This window comes from Colias croceus, chromosome Z (genome assembly GCF_905220415.1).
Source record: "Colias croceus chromosome Z, ilColCroc2.1".
In the NCBI taxonomy this organism is placed as follows: Eukaryota; Metazoa; Arthropoda; class Insecta; order Lepidoptera; family Pieridae; genus Colias; species Colias croceus.
In genome coordinates, this window is record NC_059568.1 from 7,445,718 (window position 1) to 7,457,907 (window position 12,190).

At 31.9% G+C, this 12,190-nt stretch overlaps 1 protein-coding gene across 2 annotated transcripts; it reads left to right on the forward strand.

The window, feature by feature from the left end:
* The first annotated feature begins 6,254 nt into the window (after positions 1 to 6,254).
* LOC123705613 (protein tailless-like) lies at positions 6,255 to 11,822 on the forward strand. 2 transcript variants are annotated; one of them, XM_045654485.1, is made up of 3 exons: positions 6,255 to 6,305; positions 10,572 to 11,311; positions 11,458 to 11,822. In XM_045654485.1, the coding sequence occupies exons 1-3, from the start codon at positions 6,281 to 6,283 to the stop codon at positions 11,644 to 11,646; spliced, it is 954 nt and encodes a 317-aa protein (XP_045510441.1). In that variant the 5' UTR covers positions 6,255 to 6,280; the 3' UTR covers positions 11,647 to 11,822. The 2 variants fall into 2 exon arrangements, with proteins under 2 accessions (XP_045510441.1, XP_045510442.1); XM_045654486.1 differs by lacking the exon at positions 6,255 to 6,305 and adding an exon at positions 10,330 to 10,482.
* Positions 11,823 to 12,190: the final 368 nt, after the last annotated feature.

Consider the following 12,190-nt stretch of genomic DNA (forward strand, 5'->3'; position numbering starts at 1 on the left):
CAAATATAATTAATAAGCATAGATTAAATTGATGTTGAAATATTTCAAATTACGACTATTCTAGGTGGTTAGTTTAAGAAAATATTTTTGATTGAGTGGCGTTATTCTTGAATTCACGCACTTTTTAGCAATTAGCACTTTATTATCTTTCTGTTTAATAACTTTGCGGAGCTGTAAAGTTCTACCGACATTTTCACATGAAACTAAACGCCAAATATTTATATAAAGCTATGCATAATGTATAATATAAGAAAATACATTTGGAAATGTAATATTTGTTTTGATGTTATATAATATTTGTTTTGTTTCCGTGCAAAATATGAACAGCTTTTAGTATTATTAACTGCACAAAAGCGTTTTAAATTAAATATTGAATTTATATAGTGAAGTTTACACGGATTTTTAGATATATGTATTTTACAATATATGTTCTGTGAAAAATACTGATACTTTAGTTGGAAGAATTTACAATGTAGTTTAACCAGAATCAATAGGTATCATATATTATTAATATAGTATACTTATTTATATATCTATATTGTGTGTATTTAGTGATTTATTTAAAGGTATGGGAGCTACGTAGGTTTAATATTAGAGCGTTACGAATGTTTTAAAATATAATTATATTGTAATATTGTAATTTGATTTAGATTTAGATATTGTAATATATGTACCTGTGTATATCTAATATATAAAAATCAATGCCACTTTTCGTTGTAATTCCATAACTCGAGAACGGCTGAACCGATTTCGATAATTCTTTTTTTATTATATTCCTTGAAGTACGAGGATGGTTCTTATGTAGAGAAAACGTTAATATGTACCACGGGCGAAGCCGGGGCGGACCGCTAGTATATTTTTAATATTCAGGACATTTTTCACACACGGCACGATCTGATTCCATTAGCTTTCGCTTGTGTTATCGAAAGTAGATAGCTGATAAACAAACATATATAATTTTAAATAAATACTTATACATAGATAATTTTATTAACACCTTTTATGCATTCTAATTTGATTTTTTTTCTGAGCGTCATTGTCTTGTACAATCTTGTGGTATGCCTATTAATTCACGAACGTGATTTCGTATGTCTACGCGTTGTGGTAGGTCGTAGCCGGCGTAGCTCGAATGTCAACAGCACTTAAAGCTCAAACGATGCGGGTTCGACAGTTTATATAAAAAATATACAATATTAATAGCAATATGCGATTATAATAATCTTCATATTAACTTATTTTGGCTTGCTTTGTGGGAAGAACGGGTTTTGTAATGCCGCGTAAACTTATTTTTTGTTGATGTTCAAAATTGTTATATAATAACATATTTTATAAGAAAATATTAAAAATATTTAATAAGAAAATCATGTTTGTAACACTTATATATATCAAGCCAGGATGATGTTGATTGTTGTAATGATCTGTTGATGTTTTAATGATTTTTGGTTTCTAAGAGTTGTCTCTACTTGTATTAAGATAATAATTGTACAAATATTGAAGTATAGATAGGGCAGGCAGCTTATTAGATACTAGCCTACCACCCGCGGCTTCATTCGCTTTGTCTAAAACCTAATAAATAATATACTAAAGCCTTCCTCTTGAATTATTCTATCTATTATAAAAACCGCATCGAAATCCGTTGCATAGTTCAAAGATATAAGCATACATAGGGACAGAGAAAGTGACTTTGTTTTATATTATATGTAGTAATTATTAAATCAATGTTAAATAAAATAACATTTTTGAAGGGTAGATATGTTAACAGAAATAACTAGTTTCAATAAAACTATACAAATACAGTTATTATGATACAAATTATATTATGAAGGCCGTATAAACATCGGTTAAACATGTATGTATTAATTTCAATAATTACATTTGAAATTATATGTTGAGCTCAACAAAATTTAGCGGTTAAAGGTTTCATGTTTTGTGGTTGATACGCTTTTTACCGACAAGGCATAAAGAAGTTATTTTTACAAACTGTCTATCGTTATTATTATAGAAAGTGATTCAATATCTACATTTTGTTGTTCTTTTCCTAAACAGCAAATAATTAATAAAGTACCTATAAAAACAAAGTATATTAAATAGCGAAAGGCTTCGACAATTTGAGATTTATTCATTAAAATAACTCCGCCTTTCGTGAAGATAAAGTTATTTACTACTAGATAATTATTTGAAAATCCCTAATACTGAAAAAACAAATAGACAAAGAATAGTGTTTATTGAATGTTTTCGTAAAAATACGCTACGAATTAAGAACCTCCATCGATTTTGGGAACATCGATTTCAGTTGCTATTGTTCCGAGTGAGCACTATATGAATCTGTGTTGTCTGAATAAAGCCTTTAAAGCAATTTATTTCATAAAATTTCTAATAATTTATCTTGTTGTGTTTAGGTGTTCGTTTGAAATGTGTTTGAAATTATAGCAAAAATATAGTTCGATTAAAATTCGCATAAAACATTGGTACACATATACAAATCCATTACATAGAATCGTAAGTTCCATAATCTGTCGACGCGCTCTACAAACAAGCGAATGGGTTATACCTACCTAGTATTTTACAGGTCGACGAGAGGGATTACAGTGAATTAATGCAATAACACGAACGTATAGGAAATATTATTTATGAATCCTAAAATCACGTTTCTATTGATACTAACTACTTTATCAGTGGCGTTAAATTAATTTAAAATTAAAATCGATAATGGCTCCCTGTGTTAATGTTATAAATTAATTTTCACTTACTTATTAACTCGTAAAAATCGCCTTTAATGTGTTTCGGACACGGTAAGCGAGAGTTAATATTTGTTGCTTCTAACACCTGTAGCTTGTTTTTAAACTGTTGATTCTCGTCGCATTCATTGGTTGTCTAACTTTCGTTTTTCGTGACAAGAAATATAATACAATTGTATTTTGACCGGGTATGCAACGTTTTGTTACTTTATTGCTTATTTATTTATTATTCATTGTTGCTATGTAAGAAAACTTTATGTATCTTAATATATATAAATCTCGTGTCACAATGTTTGTCCTCAATGGACTCCTAAACCACTTAACCGATTATAATAAAATTCGCACACCATGTGCAGTTCGATACAACTTGAGAGATAGGATAGTTTAAATCTCAAATCGTTTTAGAGAAAGCGGGCGAAGCCGTGGGCGGTAAGCTAGTATATTACTATATTCAATTATTCTTTAAGACGGTTTTTTGTAACATGTTGGTTTTATGTTACGAATTTGATTGAATAATTGCCATTTTAAAACAATATACTTAAGAATTAAATGCATTTGAGACGAACATAAACTATTATTTTAAACTCTATAAATAGCTAGTTGTCAATAACAGAAATCGTGATGCAAATAGACAACTTGTTTTGTTTATAGACAGATTGTTGTACGTTCCGTGGCAGATACAATGAGACGCACACAATGAAGACAATCCATTTAATTGATTACCCTATATCTAAAATTAAAGGTACAACTGACAATAGTATTAATGCTGTAACCTAATATACAAGATAACGGTGGAAATACATAATTATCAGCTATTAAACAGTAAGCTAAACTGATAATGGTATGTGATTGTGATGTGGAGCGTAATATAATGTTACGTTGATCTAGATATCTCTCTAAGATGTATCAATTTGATAATTTCATATCATCGAGTATTATAATATGTGATATTTTTATAGTCTTCTTTTCGCACGTGGCTTTGCGTGCTCTGTGCAAAACTTAAAAAAATATACAGTAAAAAATTTCCTTTGGAATCATGCTACTTATCTATCTATTGGTTAAAATATAATTAAAATCAGTGCAGTAGTTTTTGAGTTTATTGCAAACAGGGAAACTGAAGAGGCGAAGGCATGGCGAAGGTCTTTTTTTTATAAAAAATGTGTACGTGTAAAAACGTGTACACAAGTAAGAAGTGACCCTTCTATATGACCTTATTTTTCAAAAAATAATTTACTATATGCAACTTTACAGAAATACGTCGAATCACGCGTGGTAGGGATAAAGAAGTATTACTTCAATATGTAGGTAATTAGTAATTACCTACTGAAATGATTGTCAAAGCACATTATTTGCAGCATTTATGAAGAGAGCTGAAATTAAGCTCCATTAGGATATAAAAGCTGTAACCAGTTTTAGTTATATTAGTGACTGATATATTTTAATCATCTACATTCTACAGGTAGAATTACATTCAATTAGTTATACTTTGCTGCTTGATGAAAAGTTATTATAAGAGTTTTAATAAGAAAAGACGACGTTCGTATCTTTAACAGTAGATTTTCTATGGATAATTTATTTAGATACCCATCGTTCGATGATACATATGATTTCATTTAAAAGTAAACGAGTTCATCTCCTATCGATATATCTACGTAAGTAATACGATGCATCTCGGTCATCTTTGCTGGAATTCACAAGCTAATAAAATCGTCATGGTTTACGAATCAATAAACTGTGTATCTACTTATGTACATAATCATCATGTTAATTCAATTTTTGCACTTACCACATTTAGATTTCAATATTTCGATTGACGCCTTCTGAATAATAAAATGAAATTTTCAGAGTAGCTGATGTGGCATCATTATAGGAATATCATTTGATTTCTATCAATTGTATATATTTGTACCATTTACCTATTTACCTTGAATAATAATAACCTGATAATATTTGAATACAATCGTTTGTTATTATTAACGTTTACAACGAGATACGACCACATTACCGTAAAAAAAAAACAACAAAAGTGCTCGGATATGTGAAAAACGTATTACCTACGAGGATTTTTTGCATCCCAATTTTAAAAGCAAGAAGCTACCGACTTTCCGATGTTATTATTGAAGTTGCCTTTGTTGACAACCCTCCGCTGAACACCGGGCCTTTCGATCCCGGCCGGTTCATCCGCACCATTGTCCGCCTCTACTTACAGGGATTATCCTCGGGTAATTACCTGTTTTGCGAAACTTAATAATTATGTCGCAAAAAATGCAACTTTAACATCTAAATGACCGACAAACAAACAATGAGTGCGAAGTCCATTGCTACTGTGGATGCATTGTTCTGTTTACGCAAACATAATACTCAATAACTTTTAATCATTATTTGGATTTTCTCCGAATTCTTACTGATCTTTTGGTTATGCCTAAGTATTGTACCATTTCATATATTATAATCTCATGTTTTATAATTATGAAAAGTTAGAAACTAGGTTAACGATATATCGTATATATCTCACGATAATAATATGGTAAACTATGGCTGTCCTTTTAATATTAGAGCAAATGTAAAGTCCTACAGTTTTAAATATAAAGTTTTTTACAAATACTCAATTGTGAAATTGGCGCTTTAAATAGCTACGTGTTTTGTCGAAGAGCACTCGACGTAAAAGCCGTTTAGTTTAACAAGTATTGTCGAACAATAAGAATAATTAATAAAAAATAAGTTGTGCTTCGCTTTGTGTCAAAAAAGATGTTAGGTGAAATAAACAATAGTGCTTTATTTCTTACATTTGTTGCAATTATTTGCGATTCTTTACTTTTTCTTTTACTTCGTGAATGAATTTGAAGGGCCCTTGTAAAACCACAAGTGACTATCCGGCACTTGAGGGTTAAATTCGCACGTAGAGCAGTGTGAGAAAATTGGTTTACATTAATTTAGTAACAAATGATGATGGCGAACTATTTTAATTCCATAAACAATAAATAAATTAAATAAAAAATATGCATTCCTGATAAATTGTAGAGCAATGTGTATATTTTAAAGTATGAGTGAAACTATGAAAATATTATTATTAACTCCTATAAAAAAATCATTATATTAACCGTTTATAGATATATATTAATACATTATGATATTGAAACTGAAATTTTATATTGGTAGCTATATATTACGTAATATGTAGGTATAGGATGTAAGTTATTCTACGAATGTTTCGCCCTTCGTGCTAACAATGAATCTATGCAGAATGCACGGGTATAATTACATGAGAACAAAAAGACAAACATGATGTTAAGTAACGTAAAATATTAATTGTATTAGATAATGATTATATAAGCATAAATATTTCATCTTATTTAAAAAAAAAGTAAAAACTTATATGATGACCGGCAAGATATTTTTTTATTTCCTATTTTATAGTACTTTAATATATATTTAATATATAATTATGTTTAAGATTTAATATTATAGTATGAATCTAAATTTATGAATTTATGTGACACTCAATTTTTTTTTTGCAGGCCTGCTCTAACGAGTGACGCAAAATGCACTCGGTTCCAAGCACGTCCAGTAAGTATAGATGTTCTTTTTCTTTATTTATATTTAGATATATTAAATTTAATATATGTATTATAATATATCTCATTAATCTTATATTACTTGCAATGTATAACGTCTTATGTAAATAATAAAAGAAATAATACATATCTACTTTATTTATTTATTTTACTATATATTTATAGTACCACACCATTTAATATTGTTATATAGATACTTTAATATTACGTATTGAAAAATAAAAAAAGTATTACCTTGTTGACTAATGACCAAAGATAAATTGGTTAGATAAATAGTGGGAATGGTGCAGTGTTGAGATGACGTGTTACAGCTAATTTGGGCTTCGAAACAAAACAAAATGCTATTCCCACGCGTGCATCCACGCATCTGCCTCCGTTCACACCCCATCATCCCGGCGAATTACCATGATACCGATAGTCAATTACAACATTATTAGCTCAACGAATGCTTATTAATAATACGTATCAATGTAATATCATTTGTTTTATTTAATAGTTTATTTAGCGATAAAAAACTTAGCTGAAAAAGTAGATTCTGCAAACTTGTAATACATAAGAATTAATTATTATATGGTAATGTGCGTTAGATGGATCATAATTATGTTTGTTCTGTTACTTTTGGCTATTCAAGTGTAAATTTTCGGAACATTTAAGATTAATAACTAGTTTTCTATACTTCTGCTTGCAATCGATAGTGAAATATATAAATGTTATAACTACATATGTACCTATAATGCTTATGTCTCATGTTGTTACTTGTTTTGTGTTTGAGATTCGATGGTTATAATAAATAAATCAATCGATGAAAAGAAATTAACTATGTACGAGAAGAATAAAGATTCAATATTGAGAATTATTGAAGTGTGCTCAAAATAATTTGAGGAGAGCTTTAATGAAAAGCTTGATTCAATTTCACGAAAACGTATCACTGCAAATTACATTTTCTGAAACAAATTCCTATGGAAATGTTATTCACCTTAATTATGCAGATATTTCTCATTTATAACAGAATATTAACATATAGATATGAATTTATATTTTTTTATATTTTTCTATTCTTTATAAATTTATATATAGATATGAGTTTGTACTGGAAAATTTATGATGTTTTCAAACATCGGTCCTAGAAATGTTTGCGGAGGTTCTTATTTCGTAGCGTTATTCTACTCTACTTCTCTAGCAGGATATTTATGTTATTCAATCTCAAGTGTATGTAAGTATATTATTCATATTATTATTATGTGTGTAATGTGTATTATTTATTATTATATTTTTAAGGTGTTCCAATTTCGTGATTATAAAAATCTACCTAATTAGTTATTTTTATGTATCCGTGTTGGTTTATATTGGTCGAATTTAAAACACTAAAAACGATTCATAATAATTAAAAACCGACTGATGTCGTTATCAGTCGATTAATAGTCTCTCGTTAAGAGTTTTAACCCTGCGTACGAGTCACGCAATACTGGTCACAGGTGACAGGTCGCACGTTAGGGTTGATATTTATCGTTAAAAGGGATGAATGTTCCATACCCATCCGCTGCTGTAGGCTAATAATAAAACAATAGATTTTCTATTTCCGATCTCTTTTACAACGCAAGAAGCTTTTAAAAATAAACTACTTTGTCAACTCAACAACAATGGCCGGTTCTATCTATAAAATTAGAGTACAACACGAAATACTGGATATGGCAAAAATAAAAAAAAATTAAAAGTTGGTACCTATTGGAAATATTTCAACTATCAAAAAGTAGGTTTAACGCATTAAAAGGTAGAGATGAATTCAGCTGTCCCACATGAGTGAAACTACGATCATACGTGGGCAGAATTGTAATTCTATTGTAAAAGCGTGTCTATTTGTTCCCATGCTAGGTATCTGTTCGTAATGTATGTAAATAAATCTTCTAATTTACCCTATTCAGTAACTTCAAACCTACAATTTCAATGTACATGTTGGCTGTTGCATGATCATAAATCAATAATTTCATCGACGTTTACTAGGAATTGCATTGTTTTGATATAAGTACATGGTAGGATACTCGAACATTAATAACATTGAAACGTTACACCACATCTCGTAAAGTTCTCTATTGAGAACGTATCTACATGTAAAAGGTTATAAGTTTAGTAATATACAATATGTACCTAGATAATAAATCCAATGTTTTCACGTAACTGCCCAATGTTATCTTGGAACCTGTCATTACCTAAGTTGTATTGAGACGTCAATGTTCCCAAACCCCACTTCTTGGCTTTTATCCTATTGTCCTTCTATTGTCTATACTTACTCAGAAGTTTCGTGATTTTTTTCTCATCATCATACATTCGACACCGCGTTTCCTGCTCCGCAAGTGTAGGCATTCATGTGCACCGTTTTATTCGGTATGTCTTATTGAATGGAAGTGCCTTTGTGCCTTTTCGACTGGGGTTGCGTTTGGAGGTGTATTAATAAAAACGTTATTATCTCCTGATCTCTTTCTGCTAAACGGTTTGTTTTGTGCCGTGGGATAGTACTTTGGCAATTACAATTCAAATAAAAAGGATGTTATGTGTACTTACGTCAAAAATGTTATCGTTAATGATCGATTCCACATAAATATAGATATATACTAGAATAGGTATGTACTCATTTTTAAAAACGATTTGATTTTTATTAGATAGATATTTCAATTATTTTTATTACAACGGTAATCTTACCTACTTTCTGACTTTCAATTATTATTCAATTACTTAGGTTCCTACCTACTGTAGGTAAAAGATATTCTATACGCGATGTTCGTTACTGATGCCTGCTTAATGGCGCAGAATAGTTGCAGTTAATTTACTCGTGTCCTAGTATTCATGTAAGTATGATACCTAGGTACATGTGAAACGCCGCGGAGAAAATCTTTGTTTCGCTATATTTTTAATTCCCAACAACGTTTACTGAGTGAAGGATAAAACTTTATTGATTATCGCGTTCCTATTTTATATTCTATGACTAAGTATACTTTTAAAGATTATAATATCTTGACAGAAAGGCCGATAAAGTAAAGGCGTGAATGCGGTTGTTAAATGTCGGGTGGAGTCACCCTTGCAAAGGGCGGAGTTTCCCGCAGCGGGTCCAATACAATTACTTTTCGCCTCCAACTTGACTTCAAAAGTTGGAATCGTCACGCTCTTGTAGGTCTTTGATTTATGACTATAGTACCTACTAAATTTAAGTAAATACCAATAAATTATGTTTGCATCGCGTGCAAATAATAATAGCATGTACTTTTCTAAGAGTATTAGGTACATAAAAATTGCAATCAAAGTAATTTTCCTGAAGATGTCAACTGTTTTTGTTTAGTTAATTTTAAATGTAAACATTAAATGTGCGGTTTTCGAAATTCAGCTGCGGTTAGTTGATTTTCACATAGGGCGATATAGCAATTTTTGGCGTACAATTGAACACAAAGTACCTAAGGTCGTCAATGGGATTCCGGGCAAAGAATTTTTAATCTGTATATTCATTGATAGTTTCTGTGATCTGTGCTCATTGAGCTTTCACCAATAGTTTACTCTTTGCAATTAAGTTACATCATCGTTTCGGGAATGATGTTTATGTTTATATTTTCGACGTTTTCGAGCATCAAAGCGTGTGTCCACAAATATTGGATATATTGAAATTAAATTATCTGCTAGTAGATAGTTACTGGAAAATTGTTAATTCAGATTTTTATCAATTATGAAAGAGCCTCGATGCATGACTTCGCAACAAGTGGTTATAGCTGCTAGCCTGACCTGCCTGACAAAAGCTGTTGTTCGTGTTGTCAGAATAAATTCATTTATACCTCTATATTAAGTAGTAACGCGATTCGAATTTAATTTAAACTGCAAAGGATTTCTTCTGTATGTAAAAGCTTACGTCGTATAACGCTTAAACATAAATTTCCCCTGTTTTGTTGCAGACCGCATATTATTCGACGTGCCTTGCGTTGTTTGCAAGGATCACTCCTCCGGTAAACATTATGGAGTGTTTGCTTGCGATGGTTGCGCTGGATTCTTCAAAAGATCAGTGAGAAGAGACCGCCAATACGCTTGTAAAGCTCGGAACCCAGGCATTTGCCTCGTCGATAAAGCTCATAGAAATCAATGTCGGGCTTGTCGTCTGTCAAAATGTCTCAACGCCGGCATGAATAAAGATGGTGCTTACAGATCTTAATAATTACTAACAACAAGAGGGCCATTTGATTGAAACACTTCGGTGTTTATTAATATATTTTTTTTGTTACAGCTGTGCAACACGAACGTGGGCCCAGAAATTCAACTCTACGAAGACAAATGGCGTACTACTATGTAGACCCAGCGCTCCCTCCCACAGATGTGGGTATGCCTCCACCTCCGCCGTTGGATTTGGTGGTGAACAAACCACCGACTGCCGCTCCCACAGACCCCACTAATATGTTGCCTCCGCCACTGCCGCAACCTGTGCCTATACCAGCTGCTCCTATGGTCCCAATATATAATCCTTATGGACCTCTCTACAATGGTATTAGTCCGTGGCCTGCACCACCCCCTGTCGTATTGAGAGTGCCAACTCCACCTCCCATCTCGCTGCCCTCGATGTCGCCGGAAGCCTTAAGAGAAGCTGGTGCAAAAATAGTTTTCTTGAACGTCAACTGGGCTAGATATGTACCTGGCTTTGAGGGCCTGTCACTTTCCGACAGAACAATTCTTTTGGAAGAATCTTGGAAAGATCTTTTCGTATTGGGCTTAACCCAATTGATAGAACCCATAAGCTTAAGGGCTCTTATAGGCCCGAACCATAGAATGTTTAATATGGTTGCCGTCGATGAATTTCAACTAATCCTTAACGATTTGTATACCATCCGTCCAGATGGTAATGAATATTCTTGCTTTCGAGCAATAACTCTTTTTAATTACAATTATCTGATCACTCAAAGGACACGGCAATTCGAAGACTTAACTGCCATATCTGCAATTTCAAGCTTTTACCAGTTCTCCTTGCATCAGGTAATTTTTAATAAGCTATTTTTAACTTTTAAGTACTTAGTTAATAAATTAAAAAAATATATAATTTTTCACTTTAAATTTATTATTTGCTCGTTAACCTGCCTCGACAGTGATAATAATTAAAATAAATAAATAATTTGTTACAGTATGAACTGAGCGTTCACCCTTACGACGTGAGCCGGCTCAGTAACTTTATGCATATATTGGTCAAAATGAAAAGAGTAGAGTCCAACATCATCGAAGACTTGTTCCTGCGTGCCACAATTGGGCATACTTCAGTTGAAAAACTAATCACCGAGATGTATACTACGAAAAGGGAACTACAGATTTTCTAGAGCTGTGGACCATTTTGGTACTTGGATGAAGAGGGGCGGTATTAGAGCAGAATCCCCTTCAAGTGCCAAAATAGTTACATGGTGGCATGTAACAAGATTTTCAAAATATGACGTCATGGTAGTGACTTCTGTGTAATCTGCTAATGTTATGACATCGTTGGCTAATATAGACAGATCACTGTAAGGTAAACGCAGCTATCAACGACCCATCGAAAATCTGAAGGTATTACCGACCTATAAAAGTAATTCGAAATTTAAACGTTTCCAGAACTATTCTAGCTATAGGTAGGCAAAGTTATACACGAATGTATTAATTGAGCATCGTATACTTTAACGTTAGAGTGAGTAACTGAGCAAAAAAGAGTTAAAATGCGTAAGTTGCTGCGGGGTAGCGTGGAAGCAGGACGTGTCGTACTGTTCCGTTGTTCCTTCGGGTAAGTACTGTGAGTATCTTTTTAAGACATTTACAAACAAATGACATCTATACTTTAATTTATATTACTAAATGTCAATGCATTTAAGTGTCAACTTTTCATTTCTTACA

Coding starts and splice junctions, on each gene's coding strand:
- LOC123705613 (XM_045654485.1), top strand. CDS start 6,281: ATGCACTCGGTTCCAAGCACGTCCA. Junction 6,306..10,571: donor CTCGGTTCCAAGCACGTCCA/GTAAGTATAGAT, acceptor TTTTTGTTACAG/CTGTGCAACACGAACGTGGG. Junction 11,312..11,457: donor ACCAGTTCTCCTTGCATCAG/GTAATTTTTAAT, acceptor AATTTGTTACAG/TATGAACTGAGCGTTCACCC.